Consider the following 24,357-nt stretch of genomic DNA (forward strand, 5'->3'; position numbering starts at 1 on the left):
AAAACGTTTTTTTATTATAAAATTTCTCTCCAAACAAAATTCTTTTATCTTATTTACTTTCTCTCTTCTTATGGTAAAACATAGTTTTGATTATGAAAAATAAACGTTCCTTTCCATTTCTATTTGAAAAAACAAAACCCACCAGAATCTTGCTAACGTCGGGAGACGTGAGTGTGCTGCCTTAAGTCGTGTATTGGAGGTCGTCGGGATATGCGGTTGTCGTAGGGCTGTGAAGAAGGTGTTGCACCGTAGGCCCGGAAGTCGGGGTTGTAGCAATTTTTTTAGAGAGGGAGAGAAAAATTAATAAAAGAAAATAGGTGTTTGGAAAAGAGAATACTAAGGGGGAATAAAAATTGAAATCTACATATAACCTCTCTATCACTGCACAGAAACTCTTTAAACACTAGAGAAGGTAATGGTAACAAAAGGAAGGTCAAAAAGAAAAGAGAAAAAAATGGGAGGAAGGTGAAGGAGAGAAGGGCACCTATGAAGTTTGAAATAAAAGAAAAAATTGTTTAAAAAAAATGTAAATAAAAACCTCACTTAAAAAGAAATACTAATAATAAAAAAAATCAATTTTTTAAAACAAAATCTATTTTTAAAATTTAATTTAATTTAAACTTTTACCGGACTGATGTTACTTTTTTAACCAAAATCAATTACATTAAAACCTTACATTATTTTTAACCAAACAATTAAAATAAAATAAATTATTATTATTATTATTATTAAAGATAAAAATAAAATTTGAGTTGGACTAACGTATTTGTTACACCTGCATCAGAATAATAAATAATAATAATTTTGGTACATGTTGTCTCTGGACAGAATTAAAAAAAAAAAAAGAATATATACATACATACATGATGCCATATAATTGAGAAAGAATGAACCTAGCATTTCCATTTCGCGATTCAGATTCAGAGCGCGAATCTGTACATTCCTATCCTAAGAATCAGAAGAGGAGATCTCTCTCGATCTCGAATTGAGACTCGCCCCCCCTGGGGGAGGCTCGGGGGAACCTGTCCCCCGATCTCTTTCGGAAAACAAGGCGGCTCATCCCGCTCAACCGCTTACCGCTCGAGAGCGCGAGAGTGCTTCTTGCTCGAATTCTCAGGCTAGGGCCCGTCTGCAGCGGTATTACACCAACTACCACTTCTGGTTCCGGGTCCGCAACCAGAAATTTGCGCAAACCGGATTTGGCTTTACAAAGAGCATGCGTCAAAAGATGCAAACGAAATTCTTCAAATAGCGGAGAAAACCATTTCTCTAAAAAAAAAATTATCAATTTTGAGAATCCAAAATTTGCTCATTTCTATTTTTCGTTAGTTAAGAGAGATGGAGATGAGTATCATTCTTAGAAATAGTTTGATGGGATGGTATATATATATATATGTATATATGTATGTATATAGAATAAATTTAAAATAAAATATTATTTAAAAAATACCCCTTTGTTTTGTACGAAAAAAGAAAGGAAGAAAAGCAATGATTAGTTTAATTAATTATTTGATATTTAATTAAAAAAATCTTGTCACGTTAACAATATAATATAAAGTCAACAAAGTAGTGCCCTCATCAACCTCAAACTTAATTAAAGAAAAAGATAAATTATTCTAATTGCTTAGAAAATTATATATGGATTACAAAAATGTCACAATTTTTAAGTATGGCCTAACTATGACTTTTCAAAGTATGTTTTAAATTACATTTTAAATTGAGTTTGAGTATGATTGGGCTTTTATGTTACTTTTTTTTTTTTTAATTTTCAAACTTTATGCTATGAAAATACATATTAGTTTAGGCATGTAAATTCGTGAAAAAAAAAATGTCCAGTCACTTAGTTTTAAAGTTAAAATGTTAAGCGTGTTCCTAGCTAGAGTACTAGCCTAGCTTAGGTATATAAAAAAAGAGTTAAGATTAGAAAAATGTATGGATCAAAATGAAACTAGAGTCCGTTGGTTAACATTCTCGTTTTTTGTTTCTGTTTTCTTATTTTTAATTAATAAAAAAATAGAATTGCATAAATTTTGAATCAAATTCAATAATGATAAAACAATATCTTAATTCTATTTTGAATCAAATTGGAAACTGAAAAAAAAAAAAACAAAAAACTTGTTTTTGTTGTTTCCAAAATTTTATATACATCTCTAAGAAAAAAGAGAAACAATAAAAATAGTTATCGAACTTTAAGATTTCTCCGTAAAATTAAAAATAACAAATAACAAGTCAGAACGGTACGAAACAGGCCACTAAAAATATATTTCTCCCGCATTTGACCTATGGTTATTAAACATGTGGATGTGTCTCCCTTTGAAAATATAAAGAAAAAGTTATTGGTGGATGGGAATGATGAAAATACTCTAGTGGGTAGGAGGTAAAAGTTAAAAGTTAAAAGTAAAATAAAGTAATGGGCCACGTGTTAAACTAAAAAAATAAAATAAAACCAAGAATTTATGAAGCTTCTTCATTTACACAGCAATACTTTAATATATATATATATATATATATTCTGGAAAGAGTACACTAATTTGGACACAAGACCAAAAATTTCATCACGTGAAGATTAAATAACACAATATATATTTTTTTATTTCCCATAGTTTTGTTGAATATTATTCTATTAGTTCCTTTTATTTGAGTTTCTTTCCTTATAAAAACCCCTTTGGAGATGGCTACTTCCCACACTCCAAATTCTAATTGAAAAGCAAACATTTCTCTCTCTCCCATCAAGAAATTAGAGCTCTCTCCCTCTCATCAAGAAATTTGACATGGCAACTGATTTGGGAAAGGGAAATATGGTAACAATTTTGAGTGTTGATGGAGGCAGCATTAGAGGCATCATTCCCGGAACTATTCTTGCTTTTCTCGAGTCCAAGCTTCAGGTAAGGATCATAATATATGTTTCAAATGTCAAATATGTCCTAATTTATCAATTTAAGATTTTAAGTCCAGCGATAGTTTTATATGATATTAGAACGAATGATAAGTTAATGTGTATTTAATATTTTTTTGGTGATTTGGTTTGGGTTAGGAATTGGACGGTCCAGATGTGAGAATAGCATATTACTTCGACATAATTGCAGGAACAAGCACGGGTGGTTTGGTTAGCACCATGCTTTCAGCTCCCGACAAAAACAATCGACCTTTATACGCAGCAAAAGACATCACTCGTTTTTATTTAGAACATGCTCCAAAAATCTTCCCACAAAGAAAGTTAGTATCCCATTTTCCTCAATTTCCAACACTTTCGTTATTGTTTCATTTACTAAACTTGCGTCATATGTGGTGGAATCTGCAGCCATTTGTTAAGTTCAAAGTTCAGTGGTGAACTTGTTTGGCCAAGTCACGGGACCAAAGTACGACGGAAAATACTTGAGGTCGTTGATAAATGGACTACTTGGAGACCTAACTCTTAGGCAAACGCTGACCCATATCGTTATTCCCACGTTCGATATAAAACGTCTTCAACCTATCATCTTCACCACAATCGACGTATGGCAAAACTAGTAGTTAATTATATTTGCAAATTTATCACACAAAAAAAAATCATCGGTGAAATGGAAGTTTTTTCTCTCGTACATCACTGATATATCTAACATGATACACGTCACTGATTTATGGATTCTTACATTTGTGTCAGACGAAATGGAATGAGTTGAAGAATCCAAGGTTGGCTGATGTATGCATTAGTACCTCTGCAGCACCAACTTTCTTACCAAAGCCATGAATTTCAAACTAAGGACTCCAATGGAAATACTCGTACTTTTGATATGGTTGATGGAGGAGTTGCAGCCAACAATCCAGTAAACTCCTCTCCTCTTTAATATTAAAAACTTTTTTGGGTAAAATATTCTACAAAGATTGAAAATATCACTAAATTGTTACTTGAACGACGAAAGAACAAAACTTATAATCATGGAATCGACTTTATGATTAGATTATAGATTACAATTAGTTCATAATCCTAGTTCATTCCTTGGTTAGTTGATATATTTCTTGGTATAGTAGATGCTATCATACATACAATCATACTTCATTCAATCAAAATCGAATGGTTTGATCAGACTAAAATTATGTTTTAACCCATTATATTTTTGTCTTGTTACCCAATTAATAATATTTTGGTTGAAATTGATGTGCAGGCTTTAGCTGCCATAACCCATGTGACTAAAGAGATCAAGACCATGAGACAAAAAAGTGAATTTTTGAAGATCAAACCCATGGAAACAAAAAAGATGTTGGTCCTTTCTTTAGGCACTGGTGCAGCCAAGAATGATGGCAAATATAGTGCTGCTAAGTCTGCCAAATGGGGTATGCTTAATTGGGTCTACGACGCTGGAGCAACACCTATAGTTGATATTTTTAGCGATGCCAGTGTTGATATGGTCGATTACCATATTTCTACTATTTTCCAATCTTCGCATTGTCAAAAAAATTATCTTCGTATTCAGGTATATTTTTAGAAGCTTATTCTAATTATCAGAGATAACAAACTCTTAAAACTAAAAAAAAAATAAAACATCATCTAATATAAATATATAATTGTGGTTATACAGGATGACACATTAACTGGTAATGTATCGTCTGTGGATATTGCGACCAAAGAGAATTTACAGAAACTTGTAGAGGTGGGGGAGAAATTGCTGAAGAAACCATTATCAAGGGTAAATTTGGAATCTGGAAAATTTGAGCCAATTGATGGAGAAGCTACCAATGAAGATGCCCTCACTGAATTTGCTAAAATGCTATCGGAAGAGAGAAAGTTACGACTAAGCCCTTGAACCCATTTCTCCTTCACCGGGATTTATGTTCTTTCTTTTTTCTTTTTTCTTTTTATCTTTATGAAATAATTCAGTGTGTTTAATCTTTTGTGTGCAATGAATTGTGGAAGAGTTCCATTTTTTTTGTTATATTGAAAACAATAAAGGATAGAAATTACCTTATCCCAACTTTTTTTAATTTTTTTTCGGTGTTTTTTTTTTAATTTAGTTTGTAATGTTTTGGTGTTTTCTCTGTTTTCATATCTAGGCCAATATCTTAATTTAAGAAAATAAAATAAAAATTGATTGTAAAAAATATGGGTTTGAATGTAACAATAATAATAGTTCAAAGGCCAACATGAAAATATTCAAGTGGTGTTCCGTGGGGATGGCAGAGTGATAGCTTGAATTATGAAATACCTTGAAATCTCAAATTTGAGTTCTATGCTAATCACAATATTAATTACTCAGCTGAAATAATAAATCTCGATGATAGGAATTTACTAGCATAAGTTGCACTGCGTCGATTCAGTTGATTAAGACACATACGATCCTTGTTTTTTTAGTAGGATGAGGATTCGAACTCATAATCTCTTGGTTGGAGATATATGTCAATTACCGCTAAGCTATGCTCGCTTTAGCATTCTGATCCTTGTTGATGTAAGCACTATAGTAAAATACATTTGGTTCTTATTTATTAACAATAAATTCTCACCATTTGTCAAAGCAAAGCGGTAATTGACATATATCCCTAGTAAAAAGATTATGAGTTCGATCTCCACCTCCACATGTTGTACTAGGAAAAAAAATCTCTCATTATCAACTTTTTACTACCAAATTTTAATGTATTAATATCATATAAACACATTTTCAAAATTTATTTACATACTAATTCTTTACTTCTAAAAAACTACTCACGTTCTCATCACATTCTCCACATTTTTTATTTTTCTAACTTTTTTTTAATAGTTTTTTCTTTTTCTTTTTCCTTTGCAAAGAAAAAGAAGCATAGTTTCTTGGGCTCTCTCCCTCTCTTTTTCTTTTTTTTCTTTTTCTCTCATGAAGAAGGGTGATGTTTTACTAGGTTTTTCCCCCTCTTTCAAGGTGTACTAAAAAAAAGTGTAGTGATTCGCTTAATTAATTAATATTTAATTAAAAAAATTGTCACCTTAACAATATAACATAGAGTCAACAAAATATTTAGAGAAAGAGAGAAAATTATTCTAATTACTTAAAAAAGAAACGCATGTGTCCTGAAAATGTCACATCTTTCTTTTTTTTTTATTTTTCAAATATAACATGACTATAACTTTTCTCGTTGTGTTTTATATTACATACATTTGAGGAGATTTAGATCACGTTATTTTTATTTTTATTTTATTTTCAAAATTTCTGCTATGGAAGTACCTATATATTTTTCTTTTTTACATGAAGAAAAGTTTAAGGACCAATAAAAGACTAAAAATATATTTCTCCCACATTTTAACTATTTTTGTTAAATATAAAGGAAAATGGGAGCAATAGTTGAAAAGTATTTTTAATGGGAATGATGAAAATACTCTAGGGGTTGGGGGAAAAGTCAAAAATAAAATAAAATGGGGCACGTGTTAAAAATTGATGATTAAAAAGAAGAAAGGAACTAGAATTTATGGAGTTTTCTTTATTTACACAAAAAAATCCTTGTGGGCGGCTCCCAATAGTTTGATGGACCACGTGAGAAATATGAAAGAATCAATGATAATACATGAGATAATAAAATATATGAAAAGTTAAAATGTATGACGTGAATATAATAAAATTATGTCAACTTGAATATAGTTCAATTGGTGGGATTGGGGATTCGAACTCTCAGCTTCTTGATTAGAGATATATGTCAATTATCGTTGAGTTATGCTTGTTTTGCTTGTTTTGATAACAGAGTAGAGCTATTGATGAATAAAAGAAATGAGAGGAAAAAAAAATTAAATGATTGAAGTGGTAATGTTAGGTAGGAATAACTTATGAAATTATTGATTTTTCTTTTTTTAGAGTAATTTTGGTATTCAAGAGAGAGAAAATGAGTAATTTTGAGATTTCAAATATTTTTTCCTCTTTTTTCCTGAAACGAATCAAACACGGTTGTATAATATTTTTTTTTAGTACAATATGTGAGGATGGGGGATCGAACTCACAACCTCATGGTTGGAGGTATATGCCAATTACGATTGAGCTATACTCGCTTTGACGACGGTTGTATATTGTTAAATTGGGAATTTTCACAAAATTGATGACTTTTATACTATGAATTGAAATTCAAGCTTTGGGTAATCGTTGGTAGACTCTAAATTAATTTGTGTAATCATATACATTTGAGTTAACGCTACCTAGAATATAAAAAAAAGGCTCCTAAACAAACTCATTTTCTAATTTGATATTTGGATAACAAGAATTTACTTAAGCGAGGAATTTCCATATCCCTGCACGAGAGCCGAAGCTCCACAAAAATACCACTACTTAGTCTTCAAATCTAACCTTGAGTTCGGATAGAAGGCTCATGAGCATGTGCAAAAAATAAACTAAAATATAATGTTAGGTAAAAAAATTTAATATAAGTCACAACATAATTCAAGATATAGGGCCAAATAATAAGGATAATATAAGAATTACCTGATGTTTTAGTGGACGTAATGTGGTCGCGATGCAAAGTGGTTGACGCTTTCTCAATCAATTGAGAATGTTCTCTAAATAAAAGAATTTTGGAGCCGCCCTGAATAATTTTCAAGGTGGGATTTGGAACTCAATTAAAATATTAAAATTGATTTGCATAAATCCGGTTAGATTCATGAGTCATTTGTATGGTCTAGGAAAGGTACGAGCACTTTACAAATCCTATTTAAAAATGATACCACATATTATCTTACATTATCAAATTATCAAATATGTTAATAGTCTATTTCGGAAAGAATATTCATCCGACCATCATGTTTTCATTCAAATAAATAAATATATACACAGAGTCTCAATTATTTTCAACTTCAACAATAGAATAGAATGAGTGAGTTATTTATTATCATATAGAAATTTTATTTAAATAAAAAAATCACTTCAAAAATTTGAGAAATTTTAGATTGTCAACTCCGTCGCAAGAATTACATGATTTGATTTTTTTATTTTATTTAATTAATTAATTAATTTATTGAGAATTTTGCATTTACATGTAACTTTATGAAAGAACATTACCCAACCCTCCAAATAAATAAGTATTCAGGATTAATTTTACTAAATATATCACATCCATCAAATTAAATTGAAAATTAATATGCATATCAAACATATAAAGGTTTTCCTTTGTGCAACTAAAAAGTTGGAGGAAATGAGAGAAAAATAGATTTTTTTCTTTTAATTTTTAATATCGAATTCCATTTTTTTATTGTTTGTTATTTTTTTTATATATTATATTACTTTCTAAAGGGAGATTGGAACCCACGACTTTTTTTTTATTGGAGGTATATGCCCTAACCAAACAAATTATAGTCAGATTGGTATATTTTTATTTATTTTTTTATAAAAAATAACAATTATGAAATGAAATTAAAAAGGACCTAAACCAAATATAGTATCTACAGTAAAAATTAAAAAAGATCTATTAAATAACAAAATAATTACATATGGCAAAAAAAAACCCTAAATTTTCCATCTCCCTCCTCCCTCATTCCAAAACTTCGAAACACTAGATCTAGACGAGGAGGGGAGAGGTGAGGAGGAAGATGGAAAAAAATTAAAAAAATGAGAGAGGTGGAAGAATATATATAAGGAAAAAAAAAAGAAAAGAAAGGTTAATGATTTGGTCATTTTTTAATTTATTATATAACAATTGGGTCCCTATACTTTTAAATTTATAAGGATCTATCTTCCTAAATTTTAGTATACAGGGAGATTTATAGTGACTATAGTTCAACATTGATAACAGTTAAGTCTATACCAGTCAAAAGTAAATTATCAACTTTTAGGTCAAAAGGTTTTTTTGGTCTTTTCTTGTACTTTAGTTGAAATAACAATTTCACCCGTCAAATATAGCTTCTAACAGTTTGGTCGTGTGTTGACATATGGAAGTGTCTTCCATTTAAAAATATAAAGAAAATGATAAAATGATGCAAATACTCTAGTGGGTAGGGGAAGTTAAAAGTAAATAAAATAAAATGGCCCACGTGTTAAGAACGGGTGATTACAAAATAAATAAATTCCTCGTGGGTGACTCTCAATATTATAATAATATTATAGGGCGAAAGTAAGATTACAAATAGTCGAGGTTGTTGGTAAATGATATCTTGGATACCATATCGTTATTCATACTTTTGACATTAAGTTTCTTCAATCTGTGATTTTCACACCAATCGAGCTTGTAAATTTACTATTAGGTTACTATTTGACTAGGGTAAATAAATTTTTCATAAATTTAACTAGTAAATGTAACAGTGAGTTGAAGAATCATAGATTATATTGGTAGATGTTTGAACCAAATGTAGTATCTACAGTAAAGATTAAAAAAGATCTATTAAATAACAAAATAATTACATATGGCGAAAAAAAAAACCCTAAATTTACAATATAAAGTAGTGCCTCATCAACCTAAATTCAGTTAAAAAAGAAGAAGACATAAATTTCACTTTATGATATAAATTCAATGTGTATTCTAATTACTTAAAAAAGAATACATGTATATTCTTCTAATTGTAACTTTTCATTGTTTTATATTACATTTAAATCTGAGTTTGAGTTTGATTTGAGTTAGGTTATTTTTTAATTTTCCAAACTTTCTGCTACAAAAATGAATATTTATTTTTAAGCATATAAATTCCTAAAAAATACTTTTGATCTCATAGTTTTTGGTCGAGTATATCGATTTGGTCGTCTTTTAATTTTAATATATAACAATTCGATCCCCATACTTTTAAATTTGTAATGATTTATCTCCCTAATTTTAGTATATAAGGAGATTTATAGTCACTAATATAGTTTAATGTACGTCTATACTAGAATAAAATCCTGTCAAAAAGTAAATTATCAATTTTTAGGTCAAAAGATTTTTGCCTTCCTGGTCCATGAATGTGTGTTTACATATGGAAATGGGAGTGTCTTCCATTTGAAAATATAAAGAAAATGATAAAAGAAAATAATAGTTGAAGAGCATTATTTGGTGGATGGGAAAATGATGCAAATACTCTAGTGGGTAGGGGGGAAAGTTAAAAAGTAAATAAAATAAAATGGCCCACGAAAATAAATAAATTCCTTGTGGGTGGCTCTCAATATTATAATAATATTATACGCGAAAATACGATGATAAATAGTCGAGGTTGTTGGAAAATGATCTCTTGGAGACCTAACTCTTAGGTAAACGCTAACCCACATCGTTATTCATATTTTTCACATCAATCGAGGTATGAAAAATTACTAGGTAAATAATTTTCTTAATTGAACTAATAAAGGTAATAGTTTGGACAAGATAGAACGAGTTGAAGAATCCCAGGTTGGCAGATGTTTGCATTAGTTTTACTGCACCAACTTTCTTACCAAGCCACGAGTTTGGAACTAAGGACTTCAATGAAAATACTCGTAATTTTAATATGGTTGATGGTGGAGTTGCAGCCAACAATCCATAAGCTCATCTCCTCTTTAGCATTATAAATTTGTTTGGTTTGATACTTTCGTGAAGTAACGATTTCGGTTGAACTTTAATACATAACAATTTGGTCTATATCTATTTATAATATAATATATATTGTTGGTGGTCAGAAATCAAATCGACACGTGTAAGCATATCCTTAATTCGAGTAAGTCCAATCATAGTAAATAAACCATCGGAACTCAACAGATTGCTCCACACCGAGCGAGATGAGCGAAATGCCTTCATCGACCACCGACCTAAGGGGCTCGACAACCGTAACCGTATGTCGTAACAATCTAATGGTTCTGTCTCCCCCCGCCCGCCTATAAAAGAAACACTCCTCTCATTCACCAGGTATGCAATTTTTAATTTAAAATATAATTTTCTGATAAAACAATAATTTTGTTGAAAAGATAAAATTATTACGAACATTATCCAAAATTAGATGCCCAACCTTAGGTGTCAAAATATGGGATGTCTAAATAACCTTAACCCCATGTATCAATTTCTTTCATTTGCTTAGTGTCTCCAAGTGTCAAGTTGACCCTTATCCATGTGCTTAGTTATCAATAACTCAGGTGTCTTTTTTTACCTATTATTACTATCCAAATGTAACACTTCATGGTTGTACAAATTGCCTAATAGTGGCAATTCATGGATAAATTAATAGTGAAAGATTTAGTGGATTTTGGTGGAAATTTATGTTGAATTTCTAAAATTGTGTTTTTAATTTTCAAAATTCCAAATTTAGGTTTTAACTTTATATTTTTTTTTAAATATCGTATTTCCTGGTTGTTCGTAATTCGTGATGCCTCATTTTGCTCCATAATTTCACAAGAAAAATATATTATATAATAACCTGAATAATATTATATAATATACTATTAAGTAAAAGAATCTATTATAAAATTATTATGAAGTTTATTATAACATTTGGGTTGTCAAATAAAATTGTGGGTAAAATTTTAAAATACTGCAATATTTATTTATTTTGATATTTATGTAATTTTCTTATTATAAAATTAAGTATAAGTATTTAACAACCTGAAAGTAATAAAAAAATTAAAATAAAGATGAAATCAGATAAATTTCTTAGACTTTAGTATATAACAATTTGGTCACGATGGTTTAAAGTTGGTAAGAACTTAGTCAGAGTTCAGGAACCAAATCATTACAAATTTTAAACTACAAAATCTAGTATAAATTAAAAAGACCTAAAGTAGTATTTTTACCCCAAATTTTATCATGAGATGAGTCGATCCCGTAATTTATAAATGTAACACACGTTTGGTCCCCGAGCATTTTATTAATAATATTTTGGTTGAAATTGATGTGCAGGCTTTAGCTGCCATAACCCATGTGACTAAAGAGATCAATACCATGAGACAAAATAAAAAAAAAAGTGAATCTTTGAGGATGAAACCCATGGAAACAAAAAAGATGTTGGTCCTTTCTTTAGGCACTGGTACAGCCAAGAATGATGGCAATATAGTGCTGCTAAATCTACCAAATGGGGTATGCTTAATTGGATCTACACGTTGGAGCAACACCAATAGTTGATATTTTTAACGATACCAGTGCTGATATGGTCGACTATCATATTTCTACCATCTTCCAGTCTTCGCATTGTAAAAAAACTATCTTCATATTCAGGTATATATTTATATTTTAATAATATTTTTTGGTTTATATAATTAAGTTTGTTTCTCAATTACGATTTCTCTATGAAGATCACTTATGATTCTTACTAAAATTTCAAGATTTTTTTAGACTCACTTTTAGTTTTATTTTTTAATTTATGTGAAGTTGCAAAACCTTTAATTTTGTGTCAAATAGGTCTTTCATATTTGATTTTTTAAAAAATTTGATCATCACCTATAATTCAAAATAGAACCTAACCTTTCATAAATTACAAAATGAGACTTATTAGATACATAAAAAATTAACACACTTTTTAAAATTTAGAGACATGCGTATTAGATACATCTCTGAAAATTTAAGTACTAAACTTGTAATTGAACTTAATCTTTCTAATCTTTGGGTAGAATTTTTTTCAAAAATGTTAAAAAAAATTGTTACTAACACTACAACGAAACAAACATAATCTAATATAATACATGATTGTGGTTGTACAGGATGATACATTAACTGGAAAACATATCGTCTTAGGATATTGCGATCAAAGACAATTTACAGAAGCTTGCAGAGGTGGGAGAGAAATTGTTGAAGAAACCATTATCAAGGATAGATTTGGAATCTGGAAGGTTTGAGCCAGTTGATGGAGAAGGTTCCAATAAAGATGCCCTTATTGAACTTGCTAAATTGCTATCGGGAGGGAGGAAGTTACGACTAAGCCCTTAAAACCATTTCTTTAACCTTGATTTATATATCTTTTAGGGCTGTTCAAGCCAAATATTTAAAAACTCCTCACTTTATTTTATTTTATCTATTTATCTTTATTCAAGTAGGTCACGCACCAAATCATATATCTTCTCTCTTATGTTTCTTCATACAATGTGGCCACATCGTCTCAAATCTCAAATTTGGTGGATCCCATGACCTTTTTCTTTTTTTTTTTTTTTTTTCTTTTTAATTTTGGTGTGTTCTACAATTTTTCTCTCTTATATATACTATCCTTTCTTACTTTCATTTTTTTTTTCTAATTTCCAACTATTCAACTTTTTTTTTACAATTTAATTGTTTCGGTTTTACCTACCTCCATACTCATAATTATAAATATTAAAGTTTTCTAAATTGTAAAGCAAATATATATATATATATATATATTTATTGGTTATGTCTTGTTATAAAAATAAAATAAAATTCCAAGCTTAAATAATTAAATTTAAACTATCTATAAAATGAAATTAATTAACTAATTAGCTTACCTTTTTAGTGAATTATTATTGTTATTTTAATTACTATTATCTCTTGCAAGTTTAAATAATTATAGTTTGTAACGATATATAAGTTTAAAGGAGTGATCTTAGAATAGAAATAATAGTTTATTTTGAATTTATACAAATAAAGATACTTAATTTCAAGCCAACAAATATTAAACAAAATAATATATTTATGTTTTAAATTAGTCATATTTAGTAACAAAATAAATTTTATTATATTTTAAACCTACTAAAATAAAATGTATATTAAAAAATGTTTGAATTTTAAATTAAACACAATCAAAATGACAAATATAGATGTATAATATTCATTTTGAATTTAGTTAATTAAAATAATCTAAATATATATTGTTTTATTTTTAATATAGTGATTTTAAAAGAGTTAAAGAATGCATTTTATTTTCAAGGTACTCAAATTAAAATAACAAAATGTATACAAAAAGTTAAATAATTTTATCATTACTTAAATAAAATTATAAGATTACGCAATATAAATAAAGGAAATAAACAATATATAATTGTAATTATAACCCCTTTAATTTAAAAAAAATCATAAAATAATATAACTTAACATTTAAATTTTAGAAATGATATCTTTCTAAAAAAAATTATAAATGACATTAAAAATTAATTGAAAAATTATTAGAATCTTACTCCAATGATTAACCCAAACTTACTAACTGAGCAGGTTAAACACAACACAGACTTCAGAACTTCAAGTTAAGAAACTCTGCAACTTGAACACATATTTACTCCCCAGATTTAACAACTCCACCCCGAGACTTAAACGCCCTCTTAATCTTTATGATATAATTAAGTGTGTTAATCCTTTTAGTACAATAAATTGTGAAAGAATTCTATTTTTGTTCCGTGGAAACAATAAAGGATTGAAATTGCCAACGTGAGCAGCTCAGCGGTAATTAGCATGTATTCCTTGAAATTATTTTTTCCCCAGTAACATTGGGGTATTTTTTTCAATTTAGTTCATACTGCTTTATAAGTTTCAATTTAGTCTCTTATGAATTGAATTATTTTTAATTAAAATCCTTACCATAACTTCATATTAAAAGATCGAGGAGGTATAATATTTTAAGGTTAAAACACATTTGGTCTGTCTAATTTGGCTAATGTAATGATGTGGTCCGATACCTCGAAGAATGAGCCACATGCCCCGGTAAAGTCGAGCAATAGGCCGATTGTCTTTCCCGTGTTCATCCCACCCACAATGATGCAACATCTAAAGCCAAAGCCACCAAAAAGTGATCAAATTTCCTAAAGAGGAGAGGATTTGGTTCCTATTAGAATAGAAAAATTCGAGGCTAGAGATACGCAAAAAACCTCACTCTAAAAACTACGCCATTCTTCAACATTCACTTCTAACTTAAGTTTCATAGTATGTGGCTAGCACTGTACCAGTGTTCAGTTTTTCCTATTTTACATGTCAACATCGAGTTCTTTTAGTGTAAATTTTGATCAACCAAATTTACGCATCAACAATATGCATAAACTTGTTTCAGAAAACAGGAATAACAAAGAAATTAAGTTAAATACGTGAAGCACATCCATGTAAAGAAGAGATGAGCCTCTCGAGAGTTAATCAGCTGCTGGATGCCTTATTATTTTCTGCAGAAGAGCAGTTGTTGTCTGATTTGTTACTTTTTTGCTGCATTCACCAGCATGTACACTCAATTTCTCAATGGTTTCATCAAAACCTTGAAGGTTTTTCTTGATCTCATTCACTACAAGCTGCATAGCTCCCTGTTCCATAATGCAGAGATTGGCAAGCAAACCGAAGCGATTCGACAAAATCGGAACAAGTACTCGAATCTCCTCCAACTCCTTCGTAACCGTGAAAGTAGGCCGTTGCATTGAGATGATGAGTTGCTTCTCCTTTTCAATTCTTTTCAAATGGCGATTCCAAATCGTGTTACACCATTTCGCGACCGGGCCGAGCGGGATCGCCTGTGCAGCAGCTAACGCGATGACCAGAGGAGGTGCAGACTTCACAGCTGCTACGATGGAGAAGATCACCACCGATACAAACGCCGTAACGAAAATGAGATTCGACGCTTTCTTCCAAGCCTTCATGGTGTTGGATTTTTTGTCAAGCTTCCTCTTTTCAATTTGCAACTTGTTAAATGTGGAACAATGCTGCTCGTATAAGGATTGAGCCAGCTGAACAAACTCTGGAGTAAATGGATTCCCTGCCTCCTCAAACTTCTTCAACTCTTCAAATGTTCTAACACATTTCTCATCACCTCCCTTTTGATCTTCCTCAAACTGCTTCACGGCAAGCTTAATGATCAACTGGCTGTTCCGAGTTCGTTGTGGACAGTTCTCCGACACCATGCAGAACTCTGAGGTTTTGATACTGTTGTCGAAGAATGCATTCGAAAGGTGAAACATCTCCATGTTGCTCCACATATCCTTTTTACATTCAAGGACGATCTTCGCCACAGATTGATTCATTTCCAGAGGATGCTCAATGATCTCATTGAGCTCATCCATCGACAGCGACCAAGCCCCTACTTCCGTGGCTAGAGAATTGACGACTCCGGTCGTCCGCTCCTGCACGACGACATCGAAGAATGGTAAATCAGCACCATCATGTGAACTAAGATTAGCAGCATAGTGATGATACCATATTATTTGTGTTTATTATCATGTTTATTATGTTTCATTCTTTGGTTTTGTAAATATGTAGCAAACACTATTGAACACATTTTGTAAATATGTAGCAATAGAATCAATGAAAACTACGAATAACTATATTAGGGCTTTTTTGGCTTATCTTCTTGGCCGGATCTCATTTTTGGATCTGACACTTATTTGAGCTTTTGGACTCTGATATTACATTAATATTCATTGTAATTCACTTATATTATAAATTCTTGTTAGGTTTCTTTTCTTTTCCTGGATGAGATCCTTAACAAAGTGAGGGGAGTGTTGAGATATCGTATATGAATTAAATTGGAAAATACTTGGCAGTTAACGGCAACAACCAAATCTTGCACTCATTATTTTCTAAAATAGTATTTGATTTTGCATTTCTTTGTGTTAGTTGTCAAACATTGGGTGATAATCAGGACAACATTACTCTAATGAGCCAAATATTTTCCAATTAAATTTATTGAATGCATCAACTTACACTTTTAGATTACACAGCGAGAAACAACAACATTCGATCTGTTCTTACTAGATTGTCCTACCATGGTTGCCCATCTCACAAAACACAAAACTCCAAAAACCCCAAAATGGATTTCAACAAAAATGGTGAGAATTTCTTTTCTCACCCCCTCTTGCTAAAACAAGAACAAAAATTCCTAGGTAGCCATTGTTAGGGTACTTAGAAGTAAGATAATATATCTTGAGTGAGATCCCCATTGTAATATTTTCAATTATAGTTGAACCTGCTTTTTCACAAAAGACTGGACGTAGTTCCAAGATAGGGGCGAACTAGTATAATCCCCTCTGGTGTTAAGTTTTTCTATCCCTATCTCTTATTCGTTTGTTATTGTTACTTACTTATCTGTTTTTAGCCTGTGGAAGAGGAAAATCAAATAGTTCCTATTATTGCGACCAAAGAGAATTTACAGAAGCTTGTAGAGGTCGGAGAGAAATTGCTGAAGAAACCATTATCGAGGGTAAATTTGGAATCTGGAAAGTTTGAGCCAGTCGATGGAGAAGGTACCAATGAAGATGCCTTTACTGAATTTGCTAAAATGCTATTGGAAGAGAGGAAGTTACGACTAAGCCCTTGAAACCATTTCTTCCACCTGGATTTATATATCTTTTTAATCTTTATGATATAATTAAGTGTGTTTAATCCTTTTGGTACAATAAATTGTGAAAGAATTCTATCTTTTGTTTAGCTGAGAACAATAAATGATTGAAATTACTTTTTCCCGAGTAATGTTTGGGATATTTTTTCAATTGAGTTTGTAATGTTATAAAAGTTTCAATTTATTCTCTTATTCAATAGTTTTTAATTAAATCGTTACGATTACGAAATTTGATATTAAAAGATGATGAGGTATAATATTTTTAAGGTTAAAAAACATATTTGGTCATTGTATTTTGTTTAAAGTAATGACTTAGTTCTTGAACTTTAATTTGCAACGATTAAGTCCCCAAACTTTTAAATTTGTAACATGTTAATTCCCAAACTTTAGTATGTAACAATTTAGTCCCTATAGTTTAAAAATTTGTAACGATTTAGTTTCTATCATGAAATTTTTTTGTTAATTTTGTATATATGTAGATCAATAAATCCATAAGGGATCAAATATATTTATACTTACAAAACTTGTTATATGAAAAAAAAAATCACACTTAATTTTGGTGAAATTTTTCACATTAGGGACTAAATTGTTACATATTTTAAACTACATTGATTAAATTGTTACATATGATAAAGTTCAATTCAATGACTAAAATTTTACCAATTTGAAAGTACAGGATTAAGTGGCTGCAAGCTAAATTTCAATGACTAAGTTTAGGGACCAAATGTGTTTTTTTAACCTATTTTTAAGAATTTGTCCATTATTAATATACCACTTTTTGAGATTTGAATTAGGATTAAAAACAAAAAATTGTAAAATCATTCATGAAGTATAGAAATTATTGCCATCAATCCTTCAAACTTTTAATTTGATCCATCGCTCACTACACTTAGGGTTAAAAAATGCACAAATTATCCATCAACTATGACAATGTTTAGAATCAAAACATTAAACCTATAGAACTCTTGCAATTTTATCCCTCTTTTCAACTCTCTTAAATTTGAAAACTATAATATTAATCATTAAAACGTTTTAGTTTTCATATCATCATTCGACCGACACCTCAATTTAATAAAAAAAAGAAATGGTTGTAAAAAGATTGGGTTCGATTGCAACAATAATTATAGTTGCGAGGCTAATTAACATGAAAATGATACAATAATAAAGATACCCACTTCTTTCCTTCTTTCCTTAAGATCAGAGGCTCAAATCTTCACACCTCACATTCATTGTACTAACAGAAAATTATAGTGATTGATCACATTGAGGCTATGATAATAAATGGTAGTACCGGGCAACCATTATTTTTTCTCTAAGGTGTGAGTAAATTTTGTAAGACTGAATTGAAAGAAAAGACATGGTTCAAAAATATAATGTTTAAAAATACCCTTTCGAATAAATCTCATTAATATTAATATTTTGGACAGGGAGTTAATGTGGCAAAATTTAAAATAACGTGACAATTACGTGGAGCGTATCCTAGATTTTCACTCTTTTCAAACTTTCTCTATTATTTATCCAATCTTATTATAATCTTCATTTTATTGTCATGAAATGTTTATAAACTGTGCGAGTATTTTTTAAATATAGCCATTTTCTAAAGCTAAAACTTTTTTAGATGATTTGTACAATTACCCAAAGGCCAGATTTTTACTTTCGAGCCATGGCTTCAATTCCAGAGTTTCGGCACCGCCGTATCTCGGTTCTTCCAGGATTTGTGATTCTCCTTCTGATTATCAGTACAGCGCTTCCCTGAATTGTATGTTCGTTCTCATACTTCATTTTCGTTGCTTTTTTGTTTCGATTTTCTATGATTCTTCGTGGGAGATTTACTTATCCATGCTACAATTGCACCATTTCGACTTGTTCGCTCGACAATTATTGCCTGCCGTGCATCAATTTGCTTTTTCAGTTTATATTCTTTTAGTTAACTCTCGAAATTTCAGTTTGTAACGATGTTTTACCTCTAATTTTCATGGCGATTCTCTATGCTCTGTTAGTTTAACAGTTGATTAGCTGGTTTATTTCGCTCAATTGATGAAGAATGATTGGATCATAATCTTAGAAATATTGGGATTACTAGGATCTTTAAGCCCAAAGATCTTAATCCTCCTGTTTCTTTGGGCCAAGTTCTTATTTAAAATGTTAAAGTAGGACTGTTTTTCTTTCATAAAACTCCATTGCTTGTTCCTAGAGCTATATTTGTTAGATAGCTTTAACTGTTGGAGGTTCTTGTGTGTATTTGTTATGATTTAGGAGCCTGGATAACAAGGGGAACAAGTAGCAGGATTGTTTGTACCATTTTTTAAGCTTCTTGATTCTGCGGATGGCATTCTTCAGAGCAAGGGCAATTTTATGTAAAGGCTTTTCCACTTTCGCTTCTCATCCTACGCACATTTGTGTAGTTGGGAGTGGACCTGCTGGATTTTATACCGCGGAGAAGGTGAGTTGACTATGCTGTGGAGTATATTAATATAGTGGGGACGGGGTTTATTTACATAGCACGAGTTTACTACAAGTATAATTTATTTCGAAGGATTGATCATATTTGTTGTTTATATGTGAATTGCACCAATAGCTGTTGAAGGCACAGTCCGATGCTCAAGTTGATATATTGATCGTTTGGCAACCCCATTTGGTTTAGTGCGTTCTGGCGTGGCACCCGATCATCATGAAACAAAGGTAACAAGAGTACCTTGTTTGTAGATTTTGAAATTGTTGCATAAGTTGTATTTTCAGTTGAAGATAGGATTGCCATTGCTGAAGATATGATTGATTAATCGAAGAGAAAGGAAACTATTTTAGCTTTTGGATCATTGCTGTATAGTTTTATTCTTCAGTTCTATTTATGCAAATGATGCAACTTTGGTTGGAACTGGTAGGGACGAATCTCATGCATATTTCTGTTAAGGATCCTAAATTGAAAAGATAAGAGACCTAACAAGGATTTATAATATAAGTGGGCTACTTCTCTTATTACCAGTTGGTTTTGATATGGAACCTATGAATTTAATGTGGTATCAGAGACCAGAGACCAGCTCAACAAGCATCTAGTCGAAAAATGAGATCCGGTCAAAATTGGTGAACATAAAAGAGGCACCATCTTGAGTCTGCATGTTAATGATCCCACATTGAAAAATTTATAATATAAATGGGCTACTCAGCCTATTCCTCTCGTTACGAATTGGTTTTGAGATGGAACCCAATAAATATTAATAATTTGAACTTGAATGTTTGGTAGTTGTCCCAATTGCAGATGTATTGTTCACCTGAACAATATTTGCCTACACATTGGCAGGAGCTCTTATTGATTTTCTAATGTGGCATATTTTTGTTGACTAAAAGATTAAATATGCCATAAAAATTTTAGTGGATCAACTTATCTATCAGATGCAATAGTAATAGACCAATAAAAAAGTTACACGTAGTAGGCAAGTATTTTTCTTGCTCACCTATATATAGACATTCATAACAGATAATTCTGCAAAATGCCCTCGATAATGTGCCTTATACTTCCCGTTTCAAAATAGCATTTAAAATAATGTTTTGTTTGGACTTTAAAGGCTTGCTTTTATATGAGCTCAGTATACAGATTGTGGTCAATCAATTTACCTGGGTTTCACAGAATCCAAGGTGCTCATTCTTTGGCAATATCAAGCTTGGATCTTCCATTTCATTGTTGGATCTCCGTGAGCTGTATCACGTGGTTAGATTTTGGCATCATACACATGGCATTGTCATGCTACCAACTTCTTTCTTACTTTTCTCAATGATCGTGCTCATTTAATCAGGTTGTGCTAGCATATGGAGCAGAAAGTGACAGAACTCTCAGAATTCCTGGAGAAGTAAGTTTAGTTAAAACTAGAAATTTTGTACTGCTAGTTTACTGCCTCCTAGTTGATTGATTTTCCATGGTTCATACTGTCTAAAAATGATAACTTTGCAGTCATAGGGAATGATTCTTTTTTTCTTTTTTCCTTCTCTTTTCTGAATCATTTATCGAACGGCAACTACTAATTCACTAGTATATTAGTACAATGCATTCACTTTGGAAATCATGTCCTTGTATAGGATTTGTCTGGCATACACTCGGCCAGAGAATTTGTTTGGTGGTACAATGGGCACCCAGATTGCAGACACCTAAACCCTGATTTAAAGGGCACTGATACAGCTTTAATCTTGGCCAGGTAACTTTAGGCTATTCGGTTCTAACTTCTAAATTTATAGTAATAAAAAATTTTGTCAAGCATTTCCAACTATTAATTTTGTAAGAATTTCCTGAAGTGGAAAAAAATGAAGCTTTTAAGATGTGTCAAACTACGATTGATATATTGTCTATAACTTCCAGGGAAATGTAGCTCTAGATGTTGCACGCATTCTTTTACGATCAACACAGGAATTGGCAGCTACAGATATTGCTAGTCATGCATTAGAGGCTCTGCAGGAGAGCTCTATAAGGTTTCTTATCTTTTAGTTCATTATAGCATTAATATTATTTTTGTTTTCCATAATCTTATTGTTGGTCACATAATTATAGGAAAGTGTTTTTGGTTGGAAGACGTGGGCCAGTTCAAGCAGCTTGCACTGCTAAAGAGCTACGTGAAGTACTTGGTATTACCAGCATTCTTAAATTGATATCAATATTTATTAGCTATACTCCCTGTACCATTGCTTTAAGACTAAGTTCTAAGTGGGAAATATTTTTTACTTTTTTTCCAAGTTTAAACCATGTTTGAGTTTCTCGCATCTCTATTATGTCCTGAGTATTGATCTTAAAAAGAACAGTGATACAGACAAAAGGACTGTGCATGTCTATTAATTAAGCTGTTGTGCTTGGTTATAGTACAAAAGAGTTCTAATATCTTTTGATTTATGAATTAGAATTTTGCTGTATGGTTCCCATGTCTATTATTCAAACAATATTCAAACCATAACCTATAATGTCGTAAGTTGTTTAATTTAATCACAGGTATTAAGGACTTGCGCATTCACATACATGAATCCGATCTCCTCAAGAGCCCAACAGATGAGGTATAATTCGACTAAAGTTATTTCTATGTTAATTGATGAGACGTTCCAGTGATTGTCTAAAAAGAAATGTAAACTGTCTTTTAGTTATTTCTCCCCTAAGGTGATGGTGCAGTTGGCTAAGGACCTAGGGTATTTTGATCTGTAAGTTTGATTATTCGTCAAGCAATTTGCAGTTGCAAGGAAGAAGGATTTTCATTCGTGTCTTCTTTTTCTAAACACTCACTCACAGATGCACACACAAATAGAAATTCTGCTGTCTTATCAATATCATCCTTGTCTTAATAAATCTCATCTGAAAAGGAAGAGTTGAGAAACAGTCGAATACAGAAGAGAGTTTATGAGTTGCTTGCTAAGGCTGCTGGCTCTGGACCTCCCCATTCTGGCGCAGGTCTACGTGAACTGCATTTTATTTTCTTCCGCAAACCAGAGAAGTTTTTGAGTTCAGTAGACAAAAAGGACCATGTTGCTGGTGTTCGCTTTGAAAAGACAGTTCTTGAAGGTAACTATTTGTAAATGTATTCATATGTCTCTGGATTAGATGCATGCCACTTATTGAATAGGCTGAAGGACTCATTTTTCCTCCTTATCTCATCAAAGATGATGTTATGAAATAGTTAGAAGAGTTTTGGAAGTTATTCTTTTTGCTCATTATGCTTCTGTTTTCCGTTTTCCCTCATTATTGTAAATTACCTATGGTCCTTCACAATGAGATGTATCCCATCCCATCCCATCCTAATATGTCCTTGTGCTACTAATTGCTTTTTGTGCTTTTTTCTGTAGGTTCTAGTCCTGGAAAGCAGATAGCTAGAGGTACTGGGGAGTTTGAAGACCTCGATTGCCAGTAATTCCTTCACAAGTTAAAACTTCATTTTTATTGCGACAAATGGTACAGCATACTATTTGTTAGGACGACACATGAATCTAATTGAAAATATCTACTGAAAGATTTTGATTTTATTGGGTGATATAACTATGCCGTGGAAGCGTATTTTCAAGTTTCCTGCACAAGGATTCTTTTCCCCATTAAATTGGTCAACTGTGTGAAATCTTTTCTCTCATTGAAGTTAGATCTTGCTCTCTCTCTCTCATTAGAAAGATGTCACCAATGAGATAACGAATATAAAGATGTGTCTTCTTTTGATTTAGACTGTGTTCTTTCTTTTCTGTGAAAATAAGCTCATCTAGATTCGATTGCTTCCTTGATATTCTCAACTTCTTTATTATTATTATTATTTATTTATTTAGTTTTGGTGTAGGATGGTGCTAAAGAGCATAGGTTACAAGTCTGTGCCAATAGATGGTTTACCTTTTGATCATCAGAAAGGTATGAGATTAAGATTTCCATGAGACCTCTTTCTACCCTTATTTCTTACTTTTCATTTCATACTTGGAGATCATACGTGATGATGATGTAGTCTATTCATTACCTCCACGTACTTGAGTTAACTTGATTTTCTTTATTAACTATCACGAAGAAGTTAAAATAGAAAAGAACAGAAGAAAAAATCATTTGCAACATCAAGAGTTCCGATAAAATAGGTCGTGGATTGAATATATATCCAACAAGATTACGTCATTCTTTTTTAATGAGAAACTGGACTTTTCATTGAGAAAAATAAAAAAAGAACACAGGTACAAGGGCAATACAACCCTACAATCATAATAATTACAAACAACTTTGAAACTGACGTCACTGAAGGTTGCTTCATTTTTGAATGCTTTTGTAGCTTAACTTTTCTACCATCTACATTGGAGTTCATAAACTCTCCTCCTGTCTCTATTAATTGGAAGACCTCTTGTCTAGTGTTTTTCTTTGCTGATCGATCAATTTCCAGGAGTCGTACCCAACGTGAGAGGTCGAGTTGTAAGCAGTACTTCTGGAGATGCTATCCAGCTCGAGGAAGGATTATATGTATGTGGGTGGTTGAAGAGAGGGCCAACTGGAATTATTGCAACAAATCTCTACTGTGCTGAAGAAACTGTGAGTTTTAAAATTCCTCTCTCCTCAGCTTAGCCACTGGTTTGTTTCTTCTGTATTTTTATTATTATTATTTTTATGAGAAGCCAAACTTTGATTGAAAAACTGAAAGAAATAACAAAGGAGTCCAAAATAACAAATGGACCCCAATCCAAAATAATAAAACCTAATTAATAATTAAAAACGGTTTAGTAACGGGAGCCCATAATAGTATTAAATATAATAACCTCCAACAAAATGGTTTCTTATTTGTAGA

The 24,357-nt window shown here is 31.3% G+C and overlaps 1 protein-coding gene and 4 pseudogenes across 2 annotated transcripts; 4 read left to right on the forward strand and 1 right to left on the reverse strand.

The window, feature by feature from the left end:
• Positions 1-2,707: 2,707 nt before the first annotated feature.
• On the forward strand, positions 2,708-4,936 carry LOC111021504 (patatin-like protein 2; annotated as a pseudogene).
• A 4,145-nt stretch (positions 4,937-9,081) lies between these two features.
• On the forward strand, positions 9,082-17,071 carry LOC148207853 (patatin-like protein 3; annotated as a pseudogene).
• On the reverse strand, positions 14,904-16,532 carry LOC111021486 (UPF0496 protein At2g18630 pseudogene; annotated as a pseudogene).
• A 1,598-nt stretch (positions 17,072-18,669) lies between the features above and the next one.
• On the forward strand, positions 18,670-21,283 carry LOC148207854 (NADPH:adrenodoxin oxidoreductase, mitochondrial-like; annotated as a pseudogene). Its single transcript, XR_015787617.1, has 6 exons — positions 18,670-18,851; positions 19,349-19,535; positions 19,671-19,774; positions 20,685-20,798; positions 20,884-20,937; positions 21,164-21,283. The product of XR_015787617.1 is annotated as an NADPH:adrenodoxin oxidoreductase, mitochondrial-like (transcript).
• Positions 21,284-21,422: 139 nt separating this feature from the next.
• LOC148207855 (NADPH:adrenodoxin oxidoreductase, mitochondrial-like) lies at positions 21,423-24,137 on the forward strand (the record flags this gene model as incomplete). The annotated part of the gene is made up of 7 exons (XM_088118250.1): positions 21,423-21,550; positions 21,630-21,703; positions 22,062-22,123; positions 22,424-22,622; positions 22,904-22,964; positions 23,380-23,447; positions 23,959-24,137. Coding segments are annotated over 7 exons (771 nt in total), but the record flags the coding sequence as incomplete, so codon positions are not given.
• Between the last annotated feature and the right edge of the window lie 220 nt (positions 24,138-24,357).

The sequence above is a fragment of the Momordica charantia genome, unplaced genomic scaffold, assembly GCF_013281855.1.
Source record: "Momordica charantia cultivar OHB3-1 unplaced genomic scaffold, Mcharantia_2.0 BLBB01000048.1, whole genome shotgun sequence".
NCBI classification, from domain to species: Eukaryota; Viridiplantae; Streptophyta; class Magnoliopsida; order Cucurbitales; family Cucurbitaceae; genus Momordica; species Momordica charantia.